This window comes from Hyla sarda, chromosome 10 (assembly GCF_029499605.1).
Source record: "Hyla sarda isolate aHylSar1 chromosome 10, aHylSar1.hap1, whole genome shotgun sequence".
NCBI classification, from domain to species: Eukaryota; Metazoa; Chordata; class Amphibia; order Anura; family Hylidae; genus Hyla; species Hyla sarda.
This window is the reverse complement of record NC_079198.1, coordinates 1,277,108-1,304,368: the sequence shown is the minus strand read 5'-3', so window position 1 is coordinate 1,304,368 and position 27,261 is coordinate 1,277,108. Positions and strand designations below refer to the sequence as shown.

General features: G+C 36.7%; 1 protein-coding gene across 1 annotated transcript; it reads right to left on the bottom strand.

The window, feature by feature from the left end:
* Positions 1–500: 500 nt before the first annotated feature.
* AGMAT (agmatinase) lies at positions 501–26,782 on the bottom strand. Its single transcript, XM_056543096.1, has 7 exons — positions 26,768–26,782; positions 3,979–4,181; positions 3,855–3,903; positions 3,029–3,224; positions 1,815–1,994; positions 1,024–1,108; positions 501–780 (listed from the first exon to the last, which is right to left on the bottom strand). The coding sequence occupies exons 2-7, from the start codon at positions 4,145–4,147 to the stop codon at positions 707–709; spliced, it is 753 nt and encodes a 250-aa protein (XP_056399071.1). The 5' UTR covers positions 4,148–4,181; positions 26,768–26,782; the 3' UTR covers positions 501–706.
* Positions 26,783–27,261: the final 479 nt, after the last annotated feature.

Sequence of the window (27,261 nt, the reverse complement as noted above, 5' to 3'; positions counted from 1 at the left end):
TTCCCTACCTACTGGGGATTCTACCTTTTGGAGGAATTCCCTACCTATCCTCTGGGGGCTTCTACTACCTAAACGAGGGGGGGGGGGGGAGGATTACCTGCTAACCAGGGGGCTTCTAGGTGGGGTGGGGGGAATTCCCTACCTTTGAGTGGGGGATTGTACGTAATGGGCATTACTCATGTGCCTATCTACTTTTGATAGGCCCTGTATGTGTGACCGACCCTACATTTATATGGGGTTTGTGATTAGAGACCCCCTCGTTGTCTGGGGTAATTATTATATATTTTTTTTTTTTAAGCTGGAGGACCACCAGATATTTTTGTAATGATTTTATTACCATTGTCCCCCCATAATTCTAGATGTCACACATTGTACACAGCAGCTGCAGAAATGTCGTGGGCGGAGTATTCTTTTATTATTAACCATCCATTTATTACACGTCTGGACTTAAAAAGGGGGCGGAGCTGTGACAACGCGATAGATGTGTCTCCTACTGGCAGAAAGGAGGGAGGGGCCTGGCACTTTGGGAGGAGTTTGAGTCTTCAGCAGGGAGGGGCCTGGCACTTTGGGAGGAGTCTCTTCAGCAGGAAAGGGAGTTCTTGGACCATGAGACCATGACGTGATGGCGGGAGGTGACTATTTTTGCGCCTCCTCTGCGGTTCAGGTAGTAGTAACGCCCCCTGCTGCTCGTCCTCCATCCTGTGGTCTAGTACGGTTTGACCCCGGGCAGCACACACAGCATTTCAAACAACAAGTTGGCGGCCAAGAGGGCGGTGTTACCTGCGAACATAGATAAAACAGATGATTAATCAAAACTACAAATCCCAGCATGCCCGGATAGTTGTTGGCAACATCTTGAGGTCCACAGTTTGGAGACCACTGGTTTATATCGTGTCTGTCACAGCTCTCTGCTGCCCCCTGCTGGTTCAGTGTGTGTACTGAGCATGCTCTGCTGCAGTGCATTGTGGGAGGTATAGTGTTTACCAACAGGTCATGTGATGCCCATTCACCTTTGTCACTCACCTGACTGATCGTACACGGGGGCCACTTCCACCAGGTCACAGCCCACGAGATTCAGGCCACGGCTTCCCCGGATAATCTCCAAAGCCTGAGTACGGGACAGACATGTAGTCAGTGACAGGTCAGATGTGTGAATATTACGACACCTTCTGCAAAGCATCATGGTCCAGAGTTTGGGAATTAGGCAAAATGTTACAGCATTGTCCATTGGAGTCTGTTATCGTAAGCGTCACCTCCTGTCCCTCCCCTGTGCTTCACACTGCAGCGCTGCTTGTTCAGACCGGCTGCTCTGTTTAGGCACAAGCCAGTGCCTGGGGAGATGGTTACGTTACAACTATTATAACTAAACAACTAGTGAGGGGAGGGGGGGAAAAGTATAAGGGGAGGAGACATCTAAAGAAGGAGGGGCATGGAGAACAACTATAATACTGTGCAAAAGTTTTAGGCAGGTGTGGGGAGAAATGCGTCAAAGTATCATTTTCATAACTAGGTTGGAACAAAACAGAAACACTGGGTGAGGAACAGCCAAACTCTGCTCCAAAAGTGTCATCGGTCTTACACACAGGTCCATCACATTGTTTTCTAACCACGGTGCCTCCAGCTGCTTTAAAACTACATTTCTCAGCATGCCCGGACAGCCTTTGGCTGTCCAGGCATGCTGGGAGTTGTAGTTTTGCAACAGCTGGAGGAACACTGGTTGGGAGACACTGTTCTAGAAGACCTGATGCTGAAGGATATCTATGTCTGGATGAATAATAAAGAGCGACAGTACAAGGACATTGGCCACGTCCTACCTGGGCTGTGGTCAGGCCGGCGATCTCTGGGGTCCCTGTACCGGGGGCAAATGACGGGTCAATCCCATCAATGTCGAAACTGAGGTAGACCGGTCCGTCTCCCATTTGCTGTCTCACTTCTGCCATAAGCGGAGCCAACGACTTAAGCCAACAATCTTCGGCAAGAACAATCCGGAAACCCTGCAAGATAGAGGAGCCCAAGAAGGAGCTCATGACATGATAGGGGAGGAGCCTGAGGAAGTCATCGGATGATGGGGAGGAGCCTGAGGAAGTAATCGTATGATGGGGGAGGAGACTGAGGAGGTCATCGGATGATGGGGGAGGAGCCTGAGGAGGTCGTCAGATGGGGGAGGAGCCTGAGGAGGTCATCGGATGATGAGGTTGTCGGATGATGGGGGAGGAGCCTGAGGAGGTCGTTGGATGATGGGGGAGGAGCCTGAGGAGGTCGTCGGATGATGAGGTTGTCGGATGATGGGGGAGGAGCCTGAGGAGGTCGTTGGATGATGGGGGAGGAGCCTGAGGAGGTCATCGGATGATGAGGTTGTCGGATGATGGGGGAGGAGCCTGAGGAGGTCGTTGGATGATGGGGGAGGAGCCTGAGGAGGTCGTCGGATGATGAGGTTGTCGGATGATGGGGGAGGAGCCTGAGGAGGTTGTCGGATGATGGGGGGCGGAGCCTGAGGAGGTCGTCGAATGATGGGGGAGGAGCCTGAGGAGGTCGTTGGATGATGGGTAAGGAGCCTGAGGAGGTCGTCTGATGGGGAGGAGCCTGGGGAGGTAGTCGGATGATGGGGGAGGAGCCTGAGGAGCTCATGGGATGATGGGGAGGAGCCTGAGGAAGTCATGGGATGATGGGGGAGGAGCCTGAGGAGGCCATCGGATGATGGGGGAGGGGCCTGGGGAGGTAGTCGGATGATGGGGGAGGAGCCTGAGGAAGTCATGGGATGATGGGGAGGAGCCTGAGGAAGTCATGGGATGATGGGGGAGGAGCCTGAGGAGGCCATCGGATGATGGGGGAGGGGCCTGGGGAGGTCATCGAATGATGGGGGAGGAGCCTGACCAGGTCATCAGGTGATGCTGGAGGATCCCCATGAGGTGATTGGATGTTGCTGATAGAATCCAACCTTTGGCTCTCCAGCTGTTGCAGAACTACAACTCCCAGCATGCTCTGTTCACTGCTTTAGATCACATGTGATGGGAGGTTTATGTCTTACCTGCTCCAGGCAGAATTCGTAGCGATCGGGGGTGTAAGAGGAACCGCGGATCCCGATTTGCACGACCCGCGCACAGTCCAGGAGACCTTCTTCCACGCAGCGCCTGAAGGGGGTGCCATGGTAGATCTTCTCCCCCAGCGCCTGCTCCCCCGTGTCCGTGTGAGCGTCCACATGGATCAGGCCGACAGGGCCGTGTCTGAAACAGCGACAAAAACAATTGTATCCGGTCCTCACAACGGGCTCAGGATGATACAGTTTACCTGCGCTGATACATTGTAACGAACTATAAGGACTGGAGGAATATTGGTGCTGCTCAATGACAAGGCTGCTACACTGTAACAAAACCGCCTCTTTATCAGGTTTGGGTTTTCAGCCTCTAGCTTTAAAGGGGTACTCCACTGGCCAGTGTTCGGAACGCTGTGTGCATGCGCTGCGGGGGTCGGCAATACCCCCCCTCATGATGCCAGGCCACGCCCCTCAATGCAAGTCTATAGGAGGGGCGTGGCGGCTGCCTCCTATAGACTTGCATTGAGGGGTGTGGCCTGGCGTCACAAAGGGGCGCAGCCGACCGCCACAGCGCGCGCACACAGCGTTCCGAACACTGGCCAGTGGAGTACCCCTTTAAAGGGAACTTGTCATGATGTTCATGCTGCCTGAACCATAAGTCATGGAGGCGGTCCCTGGCAGCTTCTCCCCGCCCCCCTGACTTGGATTTCAGGCAGCATGAATGTGATGACAGGTTCTCTGTCACTGAAAGCAAGCAGTGATACTGAACATGGTGAGGAATGTTCATCTTTATACAGATGGTAACCTGGGGGTCACTTACTTTTCAGCGACAGCCTGCAGGATGGGGTAAGTGATGGTATGATCGCCACCTACAGGAGAGAAAACATAGATACAGAAACTCAGCTGAACAACAGCAGCGGCGTCTCCTGTACTCGCGGTATTACCCAGGGTCAGGGGGACACAGCCGGCCGCCATTATCCTCTGGTACGCCTCTCGGATCCGCCGGCAGCTGTCCGCCACGTTATATAGATTCACATGGACATCTCCAATATCGGCCACCATGAGGGAGCTGAACGGCGCCGCCCTAGTGGTCACATTGTATGTCCGCACCATGGACGATTCACCTCTGATGTGACGCGGCCCGAACCTGGTGAATAGGATTAGATACACTGGCTCAGCAGACAGTATCACACATGATAGGATTAGATACAGAAGCTCAACAGACAGTATCACACATGATAGGATTAGATACAGAAGCTCAACAGACAGTATCACACATGATAGGATTAGATACAGAAGCTCAACAGACAGTATCACACATGACAGGATTAGATACACAGCTCAGCAGACAGTATCACACATGATAGGATTAGATACAGAACCTCAACAGACAGTATCACACATGATAGGATTAGATACACAGCTCAGCAGACAGTATCCCACATGATAGGATTAGATACACTGGCTCAGCAGACAATATCACACATGATAGGATTAGTTACACTGGCTCAGCAGACAGTATCACACATGATAGGATTAGATACACAACTCAGCACAGTATCCCACATGATAGGATTAGATTCACAGCTCAGTATACAGTATCACACATGAAAGGATTAGATACACAGCTCAGCAGACAGTATCACACATGATAGGATTAGATACACAGCTCAGCAGACAGTATCACACATGATAGGATTAGATACAGTGGCTCGGCAGACAGTATCACACATGATAGGATTAGATACACTGGCTCAGCAGACAGTATCACACGTGATAGGATTAGATACACAGGCTCAGCAGACAGTATCACACATGATTGGATTAGATACAGAGGCTCAGCAGACAGTATCACACATGATAGGATTAGATACAGAGGCTCAGCAGACAGTATCACACATGATAGGATTAGATACAGAGGCTCAAAAGACAGTATCACACGTGATAGGATTAGATACACTGGCTCAGCAGACAGTATCACACGTGATAGGATTAGATACACTGGCTCAGCAGACAGTATCACACATGATAGGATTAGATACACTGGCTCAGCAGACAGTATCACACATGCTAGGATTAGATACACTGGCTCAGCGCAGTATCACACGTTATATCTGTATCCCCCCGGGGTAGCTCTGCGGGGTCCTTGCCTTGCTCCGGGGCGGTTGGAGGTGCCCGTATCCAAGGGGACCCCGATGAAAGCCGCGTCCAGCCCCTCCGCAGAGTCCTGGTGGGGAAGACGCATCATGGTGCACACTCCGACCGGTCGGGCCACGTCTTCTGCGCTCAGGGGCCGGTTATACCTGACGTCTGACATCGTGCGCTCAGGGGGGGACCGAAGCCTTCTGCCCCCACAGACCGGCAGGGGCCCCAGAACTGACCGCGGGGCCCATCCTAGATGCAGCTTTCGGGTGCAGGAGGCAAACAGGGGCCCCTGGGAGACGGCTCGGCAGATGGTTATAACTTTGGCCATTCTGAGACCCTTGTCCCACAGTGTAAGGTGCAGCCGGAAACCCAATCCCCCAAATCCTCAACCTCCCCAAATAGACACCCGGCCAGAGTCATGTGATTGTGCACGACCGGTAAAACCTGATACATTGTAACAGCCCCTCTGCTGAATTATTGCATAGAGGTGATGTACAGAGGGGATGAAAAGTTTAATTAAAGATTAATGTCATAAAGAAGCCAAAGAAAGATGGAAAAATCTCCAAAAGGACCAAATTACAGATGAGACATTCTTATAATATGTCACCAAAAGTTACATTTTATTTCCATCATTTACACTTTCATAATAACAAAACAAAAAAATGGCGTCTGCAAAAGTTTGTGCCCCCTGCAGAGTTAATATCTTGTACTGCCCCCTTTGGCGAGTATCACAGCTTGGATACATGTATAAGAATGAGTGGAGTATATACCTGAGGATAACTGGAGTCACCTTCACCCAAAGGTCTATTAAATCTGATGAAACAGCTAAAATACCAGTCCTCAGGGTATAAATACAGAAGAGACAGTAATAGATGATCAGGTATTAGTAATAAAAGTATTTATTTGGTACTATGTGTGTTAATCGCTACTGGTCGCTGTCCCTGCACGGTCCTTACATGGGACATAGAACACAGCAAAATGTAGCAATTGTACGAGTAATAGGTAAAACAAATCAAATCAGCAACTTGTATCTATAATGGGGAATAAATAATTGGAATAGATCGTCCTCATTAAAATAAAAAGTCCTTGATATTAAATTGAACTTCAATGTCTCTCAATAGCATTCAGATAGATAATATATACTGTATAATATATATCAGATAGATAATATATACTGTATAATATATATCAGATAGATAATATATACTGTATAATATATATCAGATAGATAATATATACTGTATAATATATATCAGATAGATAATATATACTGTATAATATATATCAGATAGATAATATATACTGTATAATATATATCAGATAGATAATATATACTGTATAATATATATCAGATAGATAATATATACCGTGTAATATATATCAGATAGATAATATATACCGTGTAATATATATCAGATAGATAATATATACCGTAGAATATATATCAGATAGATAATATATACCGTGTAATATATATCAGATAGATAATATATACTGTAGAATATATATCAGATAGATAATATATACTGTATAATATATATCAGATAGATAATAAATACTGTATAATATATATCAGATAGATAATATATACTGTGTAATATATATCAGATAGATAATATATACTGTATAATATATATCAGATAGATAATATATACTGTATAATATATATCAGATAGATAATATATACTGTATAATATATATCAGATAGATAATATATACCGTATAATATATATCAGATAGATAATATATACTGTATAATATATATCAGATAGATAATATATACCGTATAATATATATCAGATAGATAATATATACTGTATAATATATATCAGATAGATAATATATACCGTATAATATATATCAGATAGATAATATATACTGTATAATATATATCAGATAGATAATATATACCGTATAATATATATCAGATAGATAATATATACAGTGTAATATATATCAGATAGATAATATATACCGTATAATATATATCAGATAGATAATATATACAGTGTAATATATATCAGATAGATAATATATACCGTATAATATATATCAGATAGATAATATATACCGTGTAATATATATCAGATAGATAATATATACCGTGTAATATATATCAGATAGATAATATATACCGTGTAATATATATCAGATAGATAATATATACCGTGTAATATATATCAGATAGATAATATATACCGTGTAATATATATCAGATAGATAATATATACCGTGTAATATATATCAGATAGATAATATATACTGTGTAATATATATCAGATAGATAATATATACTGTGTAATATATATCAGATAGATAATATATACTGTATAATATATATCAGATAGATAATATATAATGTGTAATATATATCAGATAGATAATATATACCGTATAATATATATCAGATAGATAATATATACTGTGTAATATATATCAGATAGATAATATATACCGTATAATATATATCAGATAGATAATATATACTGTATAATATATATCAGATAGATAATATATACCGTGTAATATATATCAGATAGATAATATATACCGTGTAATATATGTCAGATAGATAATATATACCGTGTAATATATATCAGATAGATAATATATACTGTGTAATATATATCAGATAGATAATATATACCGTGTAATATATATCAGATAGATAATATATACTGTGTAATATATATCAGATAGATAATATATACTGTGTAATATATATGAGATAGATAATATATACTGTATAATATATATGAGATTGATAATATATACTGTGTAATATATATCAGATAGATAATATATACTGTATAATATATATCAGATAGATAATATATACTGTGTAATATATATCAGATAGATAATATATACTGTATAATATATGTCAGATAGATAATATATACTGTATAATATATATCAGATAGATAATATATACTGTGTAATATATATCAGATAGATAATATATACTGTATAATATATATCAGATAGATAATATATACTGTATAATATATATCAGATAGATAATATATACTGTGTAATATATATCAGATAGATAATATATACTGTATAATATATATCAGATAGATAATATATACTGTATAATATATATCAGATAGATAATATATACTGTGTAATATATATCAGATAGATAATATATACTGTGTAATATATATCAGATAGATAATATATACTGTGTAATATATATCAGATAGATAATATGTACTGTATAATATATATCAGATAGATAATATATACTGTGTAATATATATCAGATAGATAATATATACTGTATAATATATATCAGATAGATAATATATACTGTATAATATATATCAGATAGATAATATATACCGTGTAATATATATCAGATAGATAATATATACCGTATAATATATATCAGATAGATAATATATACCGTATAATATATATCAGATAGATAATATATACCGTGTAATATATATCAGATAGATAATATATACCGTGTAATATATATCAGATAGATAATATATACCATGTAATATATATCAGATAGATAATATATACTGTATAATATATATCAGATAGATAATATATACCGTGTAATATATATCAGATAGATAATATATACCGTGTAATATATATCAGATAGATAATATATACCGTGTAATATATATCAGATAGATAATATATACTGTATAATATATATCAGATAGATAATATATACCGTATAATATATATCAGATAGATAATATATACTGTGTAATATATATCAGATAGATAATATATACCGTATAATATATATCAGATAGATAATATATACTGTGTAATATATATCAGATAGATAATATATACCATGTAATATATATCAGATAGATAATATATACCATGTAATATATATCAGATAGATAATATATACCGTATAATATATATCAGATAGATAATATATACTGTATAATATATATCAGATAGATAATATATACTGTATAATAGATATCAGATAGATAATATATACTGTATAATAGATATCAGATAGATAATATATACTGTGTAATATATATCAGATAGATAATATATACTGTGTAATATATATCAGATAGATAATATATACTGTAGAATATATATCAGATAGATAATATATACTGTATAATATATATCAGATAGATAATATATACTGTGTAATATATATCAGATAGATAATATATACTGTATAATATATAGATATATAGATAAATCCCATGTTGGCTTCTCTGTATAGTCAGAATGGATAGTGACGGATGTAGAATATGATGTATCCAGCGCTTCAATATACGGTCAATCTTAATCAAGGGGAACAGTTTTGTAATATAACATTTCCAGTATTGGAAGTACAGGGTCCGGTGCAGGGTCCGGTGCAGGGTCCGGTGCAGGATCCGGTGGAGGGTCCGGTGCAGGGTCCGGTACAGGGTCCGGTGCAGGGTCCGGTGCAGGGTCCGGTGCAGGGTTCGGTGCAGGGTTCGGTGCAGGGTTCGGTGCAGGGTCCGGTGCAGGGTCCGGTGCAGGGTTCGGTGCAGGGTCCGGTGCAGGGTCCGGTGCAGGGTCCGGCGCAATGTCCGGTGCAGGGTCTGGCGCAGGGTTCGGTGCAGGGTTCGGTGCAGGGTTCGGTGCAGGGTCCGGTGCAGGGTCCGGTGCAGGGTCCGGCGCAATGTCCGGTGCAGGGTCTGGCGCAGGGTCCGGCGCAGGGTTCGATGCAGGGTTCGGTGCAGGGTCCGGTGCAGGGTTCGGTGCAGGGTTCGGTGCAGGGTCCGGTGCAGGGTCCGGTGCAGGATCCGGTGGAGGGTCCGGTGCAGGGTCCGGTGCAGGGTCCGGTGCAGGGTCCGGTGCAGGGTTCGGTGCAGGGTCCGGCGCAGGGTTCGATGCAGGGTTCGGTGAAGGGTCCGGTGCAGGGTTCGGTGCAGGGTTCGGTGCAGGGTCCGGTGCAGGGTCCGGTGCAGGATCCGGTGCAGGGTCCGGTGCAGGGTCCGGTGCAGGGTTCGGTGCAGGGTCCGGTGCAGGGTCCGGCGCAATGTCCGGTGCAGGGTCTGGCGCAGGGTTCGGTGCAGGGTTCGGTGCAGGGTCCGGTGCAGGGTTCGGTGCAGGGTTCGGTGCAGGGTCTGGTGCAGGGTCCGGTGCAGGGTCCGGTGCAGGGTCCGGCGCAATGTCCGGTGCAGGGTCTGGCGCAGGGTCCGGCGCAGGGTTCGATGCAGGGTTCGGTGCAGGGTCCGGTGCAGGGTTCGGTGCAGGGTCCGGTGCAGGGTCCGGTGCAGGGTCCGGTGCAGGGTTCGGTGCAGGGTCCGGTGCAGGGTCCGGTGCAGGGTTCGGTGCAGGGTTCGGTGCAGGGTCCGGTGCAGGGTCCGGTGCAGGGTTCGGGGCAGGGTTCGGGGCAGGATCCGGTGCACAGCACCACTCACCACTCCTGGGATCGTTCTGACCGCCGGCTCTGCTGTATGGCACGGAGGTGTCGGCCTCCGGCAATGACTGGTATCGGTCTCCAGTGGTTTGGCAACGCTGTGGGTCTCCTCCTCCAGACGTCCGCGGCCGGCACTGGAACATAAGAAGGGTGAAGTGTATCCCATCCGAGAATACACTTCACCCTACTTATGTTCCCGTCTGCAGTTCTATCACCTACCGTATTTTTCGCCCTATAGGACGCCACGGCGTATAAGACGCACCCAATTTATAGGTGCAAAATCTAATAAAATAAAGATTTTTAACCCAATAGTGGTCTTCAACCTGCAGACCTCCAGATTTTGCAAAACTACAACTCCCAGCATGCCCGGACAGCCGTTGGCTGTCCGGGCATGCTGGGAGTTGTAGTTTTGCAACATCTGGAGGTCCGCAGATTGAAGACCACTGCATAGGAAGTAATACTCACGTGTCCCCGCCGCTCCGGACCCGTCACCGCTGCCCTGGATGTCGCTCCATCGCTGTCGCCGTGTCCCCGTCGCTCTGGAACGTCTCTGCTGCCGGCCGGGTATCCTCGCTCTCCGTCGTCGCCATCACGTCGTTACGCACGCCGACGCACGTACGCGATGACGTGATGACGAGGAAGGAGAGCGCCGGCATACAGGGGATCCCTGAACGGAGAAGACACCGAGGAGGCAGGTAAGGTCCCTCCCGGTGTCCTGTAAGCACTAACCCGGCTATTCAGTCGGGCTGTTCGGGACGCCGCCGTGTAATCGCTGAACAGCCGGGTTAGTGTCACTTTCCCTTCAGACGTGGCGGTCAGCTTTGATCGCTGCGTCTGAAGGGTTAATACAGGACATCACCGCGATCGGTGATGTTCTGTATTAGCCGCGGGTCCCGGCCGTTGATGGGCGCAGGGACAGCAGCGATAGGGGCGTATTCGCCGTATAAGACGCACCAACTTTTTCCCCCCAGTTTTGGGGAAGAAAAAGTGCTTCTTATACGGCGAAAAATCCGGTATTTTAATATGCATAATTGTTTCTTGTCCCAGTTTTAGGCTATGCTCTTGTATGATTTCATTCTGTCTAGGTCCCATCATCATTCATTTTTAATCAACTATTTTCAATCATCTTTTTTATTTTTCATCATTACTATATATATATATATACTCCATTTATATACATTTTTACATATAAATTTATTACAGATTTTTGATTCAGTATATTTTATAGATTATTTTTATATATTCTATTTATTATATATTCTATCATATTTTTTTTATATGTTTTTTTATATGTTTTTATATTTTCTGATATATCTAATTATCTCATGTCCAGTTCTTTGATTGTTCCCTAATTATTCTTATGATTTCCCATTTTATTATTATTTTATTTTATTAGTTTTTACCATTCCATCCACTCATATTTTAGTCCTACAATATATTCATCACTTATCTATACAAAATATTTATCAACAAACCATGGGCATCAATTTAATATGTCTGTGTGATAATTATATAATGTCTTGACCGCTGCTTTCTCAGCCCCGTACATTCCTAAATATACACTCAGTCCTTCCCCTTAATACTATCCTCCAGTACCCTATTTTACCAACCACCTGGTTCTTCCCAGAGTTTCCAAGTTTCCCCAACTACTGTTCACATTATAAAAACGCTTCTGACCCACGGTATATATTATCTATCTGATATATATTACACAGTATATATTATCTATCTGATATATATTACACAGTATATATTATCTATCTGATATATATTATACGGTATATATTATCTATCTGATATATATTACACAGTATATGTTATCTATCGTATATATATTACACAGTATATGTTATCTATCTGATATATATTATACGGTATATATTATCTATCTGATATATATTACACAGTATATATTATCTATCTGATATATATTACACAGTATATATTATCTATCTGATATATATTATACGGTATATATTATCTATCTGATATCTATTATACAGTATATATTATCAATCTGATATATATTACACAGTATATATTATCTATCTGATATATATTATACAGTATATATTATCTATCTGATATATATTATACAGTATATATTATCTATCTGATATATATTATACAGTATATATTATCTATCTGATATATATTACACAGTATACATTATCTATCTGATATATATTACACAGTATATATTATCTATCTGATATATATTACACAGTATATATTATCTATCTGATATATATTATACGGTATATATTATCTATCTGATATCTATTATACAGTATATATTATCTATCTGATATATATTACACAGTATATATTATCTATCTGATATATATTATACGGTATATATTATCTATCTGATATATATTATACGGTATATATTATCTATCTGATATATATTACACAGTATATATTATCTATCTGATATATATTATACGGTATATATTATCTATCTGATATATATTATACGGTATATATTATCTATCTGATATATATTACACAGTATATATTATCTATCTGATATATATTACACAGTATATATTATCTATCTGATATATATTATACGGTATATATTATCTATCTGATATATATTACACGGTATATATTATCTATCTGATATATATTACACAGTATATATTATCTATCTGATATATATTATACGGTATATATTATCTATCTGATATATATTATACAGTATATATTATCTATCTGATATATATTATACGGTATATATTATCTATCTGATATATATTATACAGTATATATTATCTATCTGATATATATTATACAGTATATATTATCTATCTGATATATATTATACAGTATATATTATCTATCTGATATATATTACACAGTATATATTATCTATCTGATATATATTATACAGTATATATTATCTATCTGATATATATTATACAGTATATATTATCTATCTGATATATATTATACAGTATATATTATCTATCTGATATATATTACACAGTATATATTATCTATCTGATATCTATTACACAGTATATATTATCTATCTGATATATATTACACAGTATATATTATCTATCTGATATATATTATACGGTATATATTATCTATCTAATATATATTATACAGTATATATTATCTATCTGATATATTATACAGTATATATTATCTATCTGATATATATTACACAGTATATATTATCTATCTGATATATATTATACAGTATATATTATCTATCTGATATATATTACACAGTATATGTTATCTATCTGATATATATTATGCAGTATATATTATCTATCTGATATATATTACACAGTATATATTATCTATCTGATATATATTACACAGTATATATTATCTATCTGATATCTATTACACAGTATATATTATCTATCTGATATATATTACACAGTATATATTATCTATCTGATATATATTACACGGTATATATTATCTATCTGATATATATTATACAGTATATATTATCTATCGTATATATATTACACAGTATATGTTATCTATCTGATATATATTACACGGTATATATTATCTATCTGATATATATTATACAGTATATATTATCTATCTGATATATATTATACGGTATATATTATCTATCTGATATATATTATACAGTATATATTATCTATCTGATATATATTACACAGTATATATTATCTATCTGATATATATTATACAGTATATATTATCTATCTGATATATATTACACAGTATATGTTATCTATCTGATATATATTATGCAGTATATATTATCTATCTGATATATATTACACAGTATATATTATCTATCTGATATATATTACACAGTATATATTATCTATCTGATATCTATTACACAGTATATATTATCTATCTGATATATATTACACAGTATATATTATCTATCTGATATATATTACACAGTATATATTATCTATCTGATATATATTACACAGTATATATTATCTATCTGATATATATTACACAGTATATATTATCTATCTGATATATATTACACAGTATATATTATCTATCTGATATATATTATACAGTATATATTATCTATCTGATATATATTATACAGTATATATTATCTATCTGATATATATTACACAGTATATATTATCTATCTGATATATATTACACAGTATATATTATCTATCTGATATATATTATACAGTATATATTATCTATCTGATATATATTCTACAGTATATATTATCTATCTGATATATATTACACAGTATATATTATCTATCTGATATATATTATACAGTATATATTATCTATCTGATATCTATTATACAGTATATATTATCTATCTGATATATTATACAGTATATATTATCTATCTGATATATATTACACAGTATATATTATCTATCTGATATATATTACACAGTATATATTATCTATCTGATATATATTACACAGTATATATTATCTATCTGATATATATTACACAGTATATATTATCTATCGTATATATTATCTATCTGATATATATTATACAGTATATATTATCTATCTGATATATATTATACAGTATATATTATCTATCTGATATATATTATACGGTATATATTATCTATCTGATATATATTACACAGTATATATTATCTATCTGATATATATTACACAGTATATATTATCTATCTGATATATATTACACAGTATATATTATCTATCTGATATCTATTACACAGTATATATTATCTATCTGATATATATTATACGGTATATATTATCTATCTGATATATATTACACAGTATATATTATCTATCTGATATATATTACACAGTATATATTATCTATCTGATATCTATTACACAGTATATATTATCTATCTGATATATATTACACTGTATATATTATCTATCTGATATATATTATACAGTATATATTATCTATCTGATATATATTATACAGTATATATTATCTATCTGATATATATTATACAGTATATATTATCTATCTGATATATATTACACAGTATATATTATCTATCTGATGTATATTACACAGTATATATTATCTATCTGATATATATTATACGGTATATATTATCTATCTGATATATATTACACAGTATATATTATCTATCTGATATCTATTACACAGTATATATTATCTATCTGATATATATTACACTGTATATATTATCTATCTGATATATATTATACAGTATATATTATCTATCTGATATATATTATACAGTATATATTATCTATCTGATATATATTATACAGTATATATTATCTATCTGATATATATTACACAGTATATATTATCTATCTGATGTATATTACACAGTATATATTATCTATCTGATATATATTACACAGTATATATTATCTATCTGATATATATTATACAGTATATATTATCTATCTGATATATATTATACGGTATATATTATCTATCTGATATATATTACACAGTATATATTATCTATCTGATATATATTACACTCTATATATTATCTATCTGATATATATTATACGGTATATATTATCTATCTGATATATATATTACACAGTATATATTATCTATCTGATATATATTACACGGTATATATTATCTATCTGATATATATATTATACAGTATATATTATCTATCTGATATATATTATACGGTATATATTATCTATCTGATATATATATTATACAGTATATATTATCTATCTGATATATATTACACGGTATATATTATCTATCTGATATATATTATACAGTATATATTATCTATCTGATATATATTATACAGTATATATTATCTATCTGATATCTATTATACAGTATATATTATCTATCTGATATATATTACACGGTATATATTATCTATCTGATATATATTATACAGTATATATTATCTATCTGATATATATTATACAGTATATATTATCTATCTGATATATATTATACAGTATATATTATCAATCTGAATGCTATTGAGAGACATTGAAGTTCAATTTAATATCAAGGACTTTTTATTTTAATGAGGACGATCTATTCCAATTATTTATTCACCATTATAGATACAAGTTGCTGATTTTATCATTTGATTTGTTTTACCTATTACTCGTACAATTGCTACATTTTGCTGTGTTCTATGTCCCATGTAAGGACCGTGCAGGGACCGCGACCAGTAGCGATTAACACACATAGTACCAAAAAAATACTTTTATTACTAATACCTGATCATCTATTACTGTCTCTTCTGTATTTATACCCTGAGGACTGGTATTTTAGCTGTTTCATCAGATTTATCCATAATCAAGTATCACAGCTTGTAAACGCTTTTTGTAGCAGCCAAGAGTATTTCAATTCTTGTTTGAGGTTTCTTTGCCCATTCTTCCTTACAAAAGTCTTCCAGTTCTTTGAGATTTCTGGGCTGTCTGTCACGCACTGCTCTTTTAAGGTCTATCCATTGATTTTCAATTATGTTGAGGTCAGGAGATTGTGAAGGCCATGGCAAAACCTTGATGTAATCCCCCGTGGATTTCGAGGTGTGTTTAGGATCATTATCCATTTGTAGAAGCCATCCTCTCTTTAACTTCAGCTTTTTCACAGATGGCATCAAGTTAGCATCCAAAATTTGCTGAAATTTTATTGAATCCATTTTTCCTTCTACTCGTGAGATGTTCCCTGTGCCACTGGCTGCAATACAACCCCAAAGCATGATTGATCCACCCCCATGCTTAACAGTTGGACAGAGGTTCTTTCCATTAAATTCTGTTCCCCTTCTTCTCCAAACGTACCTTTGCTCATTCCGGCCAAAAAGTTCAATTTTAACCACAGAACTTGTTTCCAAAATGCATCAGGCTTGTCTATATGTTCGTTCGCAAAGTTCAAACGCTGATTTTTGTGGTGAGGACGTAGAAGAGGTTTTCTTCTGATGACTCTTCCATGAAGACCATATTTGTACAAGTATCTCTTTATAGTGGAATAGTGTACCACAACTCCAGTGTCTGCCAGATCTTTCTGGAGGGATTGTGCAGTCAAACGTGGGTTTTGAATTGTTTTTCTCACAATCCTGCGAACTGTTCTGTCTGATATTTTTCTTGGTCTTCCAGATCTTGCTTTAACTTCCACTGTTCCTGATGACTGCCATTTCTTAATTACATTCCGAACAGAGGATATTGACATCTGAAAACATTTTGCTATCTTCTTATAGCCTTCTCCAGCTTTGTGAGCGTCAACTATTTTCAGTTTCAGATTTCTAGACAACTGCTTAGAAGAACCCGTGGTGCTGATTGTTGGGGCAAGGTCAGATGAGTCTGGGCATTTATGAGATGACATCACTTGGTCTTCCCAGATGATGATTGAGAAAGGGGGGCAGTGCATGCTATAAATTCTGCAGGGTGCACAAATTTTTGCAGACGCCATTTTTTTGTTTTCTGTTATTTTGAAAGTGTAAATGATGGAAATAAAATGTAACTTTTGGTGACATATTATAAGAATGTCTAATCTGTAATTTGATGCCTTTTGGAGATTTTTCCATCTTTCCTTGGCTTCTTTATGCACATTAATACGAATTTTTACCTGGGGTGCCCAAACTTTCGATCCCCACTGTACATTGTAACAGACCCTCTGCTGAATTATTGTATAGACAGGTGATATATACACTGTAACAGACCCTCTGCTGAATAATTGTATAGACAGGTGATATATACAGTGTAACAGACCCTCTGCTGAATTATTGTATAGACAGGTGATATATACACTGTAACAGACCCTCTGCTGAATTATTGTATAGACAGGTGATATATACATTGTAACAGACCCTCTGCTGAATAATTGTATAGACAGGTGATATATACATTGTAACAGACCCTCTGCTGAATAATTGTATAGACAGGTGATATATACACTGTAACAGACCCTCTGCTGAATTATTGTGTAGACAGGTGATATATACATTGTAACAGACCCTCTGCTGAATTATTGTATAGACAGGTGATATATACACTGTAACAGACCCTCTGCTGAATTATCGTATAGACAGGTGATATATACATTGTAACAGACCCTCTGCTGAATTATTGTATAGACAGGTGATATATACACTGTAACAGACCCTCTGCTGAATTATTGTATAGACAGGTGATATATACACTGTAACAGACCCTCTGCTGAATAATTGTATAGACAGGTGATATATACACTGTAACAGACCCTCTGCTGAATTATCGTATAGACAGGTGATATATACATTGTAAACAGACCCTCTGCTGAATTATTGTATAGACAGGTGATATATACACTGTAACAGACCCTCTGCTGAATTATTGTATAGACAGGTGATATATACATTGTAACAGACCCTCTGCTGAATAATTGTATAGACAGGTGATATATACACTGTAACAGACCCTCTGCTGAATTATCGTATAGACAGGTGATATATACATTGTAACAGACCCTCTGCTGAATTATTGTATAGACAGGTGATATATACACTGTAACAGACCCTCTGCTGAATTATTGTATAGACAGGTGATATATACATTGTAACAGACCCTCTGCTGAATTATTGTATAGACAGGTGATATATACACTGTAACAGACCCTCTGCTGAATTATTGTATAGACAGGTGATATATACACTGTAACAGACCCTCTGCTGAATAATTGTATAGACAGGTGATATATACACTGTAACAGACCCTCTGCTGAATTATCGTATAGACAGGTGATATATACATTGTAACAGACCCTCTGCTGAATTATTGTATAGACAGGTGATATATACACTGTAACAGACCCTCTGCTGAATTATTGTATAGACAGGTGATATATACATTGTAACAGACCCTCTGCTGAATTATTGTATAGACAGGTGATATATACACTGTAACAGACCCTCTGCTGAATAATTGTATAGACAGGTGATATATACAGTGTAACAGACCCTCTGCTGAATTATTGTATAGACAGGTGATATATACACTGTAACAGACCCTCTGCTGAATTATTGTATAGACAGGTGATATATACACTGTAACAGACCCTCTGCTGAATTATTGTATAGACAGGTGATATATACATTGTAACAGACCCTCTGCTGAATTATTGTATAGACAGGTGATATATACATTGTAACAGACCCTCTGCTGAATAATTGTATAGACAGGTGATATATACACTGTAACAGACCCTCTGCTGAATTATTGTATAGACAGGTGATATATACACTGTAACAGACCCTCTGCTGAATAATTGTATAGACAGGTGATATATACACTGTAACAGACCCTCTGCTGAATTATTGTGTAGACAGGTGATATATACATTGTAACAGACCCTCTGCTGAATTATTGTATAGACAGGTGATATATACATTGTAACAGACCCTCTGCTGAATTATTGTATAGACAGGTGATATATACACTGTAACAGACCCTCTGCTGAATTATTGTATAGACAGGTGATATATACATTGTAACAGACCCTCTGCTGAATTATTGTATAGACAGGTGATATATACATTGTAACAGCCCCTCTGCTGAATTATTGTATAGACAGGTGATATATACATTGTAACAGACCCTCTGCTGAATTATTGTATAGACAGGTGATATATACACTGTAACAGACCCTCTGCTGAATTATTGTATAGACAGGTGATATATACATTGTAACAGACCCTCTGCTGAATTATTGTATAGACAGGTGATATATACATTGTAACAGCCCCTCTGCTGAATTATTGTATAGACAGGTGATATATACACTGTAACAGACCCTCTGCTGAATTATTGTATAGACAGGTGATATATACACTGTAACAGACCCTCTGCTGAATTATCGTATAGACAGGTGATATATACATTGTAACAGACCCTCTGCTGAATTATTGTATAGACAGGTGATATATACACTGTAACAGACCCTCTGCTGAATTATTGTATAGACAGGTGATATATACACTGTAACAGACCCTCTGCTGAATTATTGTATAGACAGGTGATATATACACTGTAACAGACCCTCTGCTGAATTATCGTATAGACAGGTGATATATACACTGTAACAGACCCTCTGCTGAATTATTGTATAGACAGGTGATATATACATTGTAACAGACCCTCTGCTGAATTATTGTATAGACAGGTGATATATACACTGTAACAGACCCTCTGCTGAATTATTGTATAGACAGGTGATATATACATTGTAACAGACCCTCTGCTGAATTATTGTATAGACAGGTGATATATACACTGTAACAGACCCTCTGCTTAATTATTGTATAGACAGGTGATATATACACTGTAACAGACCCTCTGCTGAATAATTGTATAGACAGGTGATATATACATTGTAACAGACCCTCTGCTGAATTATTGTATAGACAGGTGATATATACACTGTAACAGACCCTCTGCTGAATTATTGTATAGACAGGTGATATATACACTGTAACAGACCCTCTGCTGAATTATTGTATAGACAGGTGATATATACACTGTAACAGACCCTCTGCTGAATAATTGTATAGACAGGTGATATATACATTGTAACAGACCCTCTGCTGAATTATTGTATAGACAGGTGATATATACATTGTAACAGACCCTCTGCTGAATAATTGTATAGACAGGTGATATATACATTGTAACAGACCCTCTGCTGAATTATTGTATAGACAGGTGATATATACATTGTAACAGACCCTCTGCTGAATTATTGTATAGACAGGTGATATATACACTGTAACAGACCCTCTGCTGAATTATTGTATAGACAGGTGATATATACACTGTAACAGACCCTCTGCTGAATTATTGTATAGACAGGTGATATATACACTGTAACAGACCCTCTGCTGAATAATTGTATAGACAGGTGATATATACACTGTAACAGACCCTCTGCTGAATAATTGTATAGACAGGTGATATATACATTGTAACAGACCCTCTGCTGAATTATCGTATAGACAGGTGATATATACATTGTAACAGACCCTCTGCTGAATTATTGTATAGACAGGTGATATATACATTGTAACAGACCCTCTGCTGAATAATTGTATAGACAGGTGATATATACACTGTAACAGACCCTCTGCTGAATTATTGTATAGACAGGTGATATATACATTGTAACAGACCCTCTGCTGAATTATTGTATAGACAGGTGATATATACACTGTAACAGACCCTCTGCTGAATTATCGTATAGACAGGTGATATATACACTGTAACAGACCCTCTGCTGAATTATCGTATAGACAGGTGATATATACACTGTAACAGACCCTCTGCTGAATAATTGTATAGACAGGTGATATATACACTGTAACAGACCCTCTGCTGAATTATTGTATAGACAGGTGATATATACATTGTAACATTCCCTCTGCTGAATAATTGTATAGACAGGTGATATATACACTGTAACAGACCCTCTGCTGAATTATTGTATAGACAGGTGATATATACACTGTAACAGACCCTCTGCTGAATTATCGTATAGACAGGTGATATATACACTGTAACAGACCCTCTGCTGAATTATCGTATAGACAGGTGATATATACACTGTAACAGACCCTCTGCTGAATTATTGTATAGACAGGTGATATATACACTGTAACAGACTCTCTGCTGAATTATTGTATAGACAGGTGATATATACATTGTAACAGACCCTCTGCTGAATTATTGTATAGACAGGTGATATATACACTGTAACAGACCCTCTGCTGAATAATTGTATAGACAGGTGATATATACACTGTAACAGACCCTCTGCTGAATTATTGTATAGACAGGTGATATATACACTGTAACAGACCCTCTGCTGAATTATTGTATAGACAGGTGATATATACACTGTAACAGACCCTCTGCTGAATTATCGTATAGACAGGTGATATATACACTGTAACAGACCCTCTGCTGAATTATCGTATAGACAGGTGATATATACACTGTAACAGACCCTCTGCTGAATTATTGTATAGACAGGTGATATATACATTGTAACAGACCCTCTGCTGAATTATTGTATAGACAGGTGATATATACACTGTAACAGATCCTCTGCTGAATTATTGTATAGACAGGTGATATATACACTGTAACAGACCCTCTGCTGAATAATTGTATAGACAGGTGATATATACACTGTAACAGACCCTCTGCTGAATTATTGTATAGACAGGTGATATATACACTGTAACAGACCCTCTGCTGAATTATTGTATAGACAGGTGATATATACACTGTAACAGACCCTCTGCTGAATAATTGTATAGACAGGTGATATATACACTGTAACAGACCCTCTGCTGAATTATTGTATAGACAGGTGATATATACATTGTAACAGACCCTCTGCTGAATTATTGTATAGACAGGTGATATATACATTGTAACAGACCCTCTGCTTAATTATTGTATAGACAGGTGATATATACATTGTAACAGACCCTCTGCTGAATTATTGTATAGACAGGTGATATATACACTGTAACAGACCCTCTGCTGAATTATTGTATAGACAGGTGATATATACACTGTAACAGACCCTCTGCTGAATTATTGTATAGACAGGTGATATATACATTGTAACAGACCCTCTGCTGAATTATTGTATAGACAGGTGATATATACACTGTAACAGACCCTCTGCTGAATTATTGTATAGACAGGTGATATATACATTGTAACAGACCCTCTGCTGAATTATTGTATAGACAGGTGATATATACACTGTAACAGACCCTCTGCTGAATTATTGTATAGACAGGTGATATATACACTGTAACAGACCCTCTGCTGAATTATTGTGTAGACAGGTGATATATACATTGTAACAGACCCTCTGCTGAATTATTGTATAGACAGGTGATATATACACTGTAACAGACCCTCTGCTGAATTATCGTATAGACAGGTGATATATACACTGTAACAGACCCTCTGCTGAATTATTGTATAGACAGGTGATATATACATTGTAACAGACCCTCTGCTGAATTATTGTATAGACAGGTGATATATACACTGTAACAGACCCTCTGCTGAATAATTGTATAGACAGGTGATATATACATTGTAACAGACCCTCTGCTGAATTATTGTATAGACAGGTGATATATAACACTGTAACAGACCCTCTGCTGAATAATTGTATAGACAGGTGATATATACATTGTAACAGACCCTCTGCTGAATTATCGTATAGACAGGTGATATATACATTGTAACAGACCCTCTGCTGAATAATTGTATAGACAGGTGATATATACACTGTAACAGACTCTCTGCTGAATTATTGTATAGACAGGTGATATATACATTGTAACAGACCCTCTGCTGAATTATTGTATAGACAGGTGATATATACACTGTAACAGACCCTCTGCTGAATTATTGTATAGACAGGTGATATATACACTGTAACAGACTCTCTGCTGAATTATTGTATAGACAGGTGATATATACATTGTAACAGACCCTCTGCTGAATTATTGTATAGACAGGTGATATATACATTGTAACAGACCCTCTGCTGAATAATTGTATAGACAGGTGATATATACACTGTAACAGACCCTCTGCTGAATAATTGTATAGACAGGTGATATATACACTGTAACAGACCCTCTGCTGAATTATTGTATAGACAGGTGATATATACATTGTAACAGACCCTCTGCTGAATAATTGTATAGACAGGTGATATATACATTGTAACAGACCCTCTGCTGAATTATTGTATAGACAGGTGATATATACATTGTAACAGACCCTCTGCTGAATTATTGTATAGACAGGTGATATATACATTGTAACAGACCCTCTGCTGAATTATCGTATAGACAGGTGATATATACATTGTAACAGACCCTCTGCTGAATTATTGTATAGACAGGTGATATATACATTGTAACAGACCCTCTGCTGAATAATTGTATAGACAGGTGATATATACATTGTAACAGACCCTCTGCTGAATTATTGTATAGACAGGTGATATATACACTGTAACAGACCCTCTGCTGAATAATTGTATAGACAGGTGATATATACACTGTAACAGACCCTCTGCTGAATAATTGTATAGACAGGTGATATATACATTGTAACAGACCCTCTGCTGAATTATTGTATAGACAGGTGATATATACATTGTAACAGACCCTCTGCTGAATAATTGTATAGACAGGTGATATATACACTGTAACAGACCCTCTGCTGAATAATTGTATAGACAGGTGATATATACACTGTAACAGACCCTCTGCTGAATAATTGTATAGACAGGTGATATATACACTGTAACAGACCCTCTGCTGAATTATTGTATAGACAGGTGATATATACACTGTAACAGACCCTCTGCTGAATAATTGTATAGACAGGTGATATATACATTGTAACAGACCCTCTGCTGAATTATCGTATAGACAGGTGATATATACATTGTAACAGACCCTCTGCTGAATTATTGTATAGACAGGTGATATATACACTGTAACAGACCCTCTGCTGAATAATTGTATAGACAGGTGATATATACATTGTAACAGACCCTCTGCTGAATAATTGTATAGACAGGTGATATATACACTGTAACAGACCCTCTGCTGAATTATTGTATAGACAGGTGATATATACATTGTAACAGACCCTCTGCTGAATTATTGTATAGACAGGTGATATATACATTGTAACAGACCCTCTGCTGAATAATTGTATAGACAGGTGATATATACACTGTAACAGACCCTCTGCTGAATTATTGTATAGACAGGTGATATATACACTGTAACAGACCCTCTGCTGAATTATTGTATAGACAGGTGATATATACATTGTAACAGACCCTCTGCTGAATTATCGTATAGACAGGTGATATATACACTGTAACAGACCCTCTGCTGAATTATCGTATAGACAGGTGATATATACATTGTAACAGACCCTCTGCTGAATAATTGTATAGACAGGTGATATATACATTGTAACAGACCCTCTGCTGAATTATCGTATAGACAGGTGATATATACACTGTAACAGACCCTCTGCTGAATTATTGTATAGACAGGTGATATATACAGTGTAACAGACCCTCTGCTGAATAATTGTATAGACAGGTGATATATACAGTGTAACAGACCCTCTGCTGAATAATTGTATAGACAGGTGATATATACATTGTAACAGACCCTCTGCTGAATTATTGTATAGACAGGTGATATATACATTGTAACAGACCCTCTGCTGAATTATTGTATAGACAGGTGATATATACATTGTAACAGACCCTCTGCTGAATTATTGTATAGACAGGTGATATATACATTGTAACAGACCCTCTGCTGAATTATTGTATAGACAGGTGATATATACATTGTAACAGACCCTCTGCTGAATTATCGTATAGACAGGTGATATATACACTGTAACAGACCCTCTGCTGAATTATTGTATAGACAGGTGATATATACACTGTAACAGACCCTCTGCTGAATAATTGTATAGACAGGTGATATATACACTGTAACAGACCCTCTGCTGAATTATTGTATAGACAGGTGATATATACATTGTAACAGACCCTCTGCTGAATTATTGTATAGACAGGTGATATATACATTGTAACATTCCCTCTGCTGAATTATTGTATAGACAGGTGATATATACACTGTAACAGACCCTCTGCTGAATAATTGTATAGACAGGTGATATATACACTGTAACAGACCCTCTGCTGAATTATTGTATAGACAGGTGATATATACACTGTAACAGACCCTCTGCTGAATAATTGTATAGACAGGTGATACATACACTGTAACAGACCCTCTGCTGAATAATTGTATAGACAGGTGATATATACACTGTAACAGACCCTCTGCTGAATTATTGTATAGACAGGTGATATATACACTGTAACAGACCCTCTGCTGAATAATTGTATAGACAGGTGATATATACACTGTAACAGACCCTCTGCTGAATAATTGTATAGACAGGTGATATATACATTGTAACAGACCCTCTGCTGAATAATTGTATAGACAGGTGATATATACACTGTAACAGACCCTCTGCTGTTTGCTCCGTACTCATCTCTGCTTCATTTTTATTGTCCTTCCTCTCTTATGTACAATGCCTGAGAATGATAATAATAATAATAATAATAATATAGAATTATATTTTACCTGTGACTCTTTAGTTGCCATGGCAGCAGACACTGCTCTGTATAGAGAATATTCTAGTCCTCTGGTGACATCTGCTGGTCATTGATTTTATTGCAACTTTTCACACCAGGCAAATAAGATCCCCTGACAAACATGATCAATAATTGTACAAACTTTCATGTGTCTGGATCAATGCTTCCCAACCAATGTGTCTCTAGCTGTATATAGATTATCCTTATATGGACTGTTACCGTATATAGATTATCCTTATATGGACTGTTACCGTATATAGATTATCCTTATATGGACTGTTACCGTATATAGATTATCCTTATATGGACTGTTACCGTATATAGATGATCCTTATATGGACTGTTACCGTATATAGATGATCCTTATATGGACTGTTACCGTATATAGATTATCCTTATATGGACTGTTACCGTATATAGATGATCCTTATATGGACTGTTACCATATATAGATTATCCTTATATGGACTGTTACCGTATATA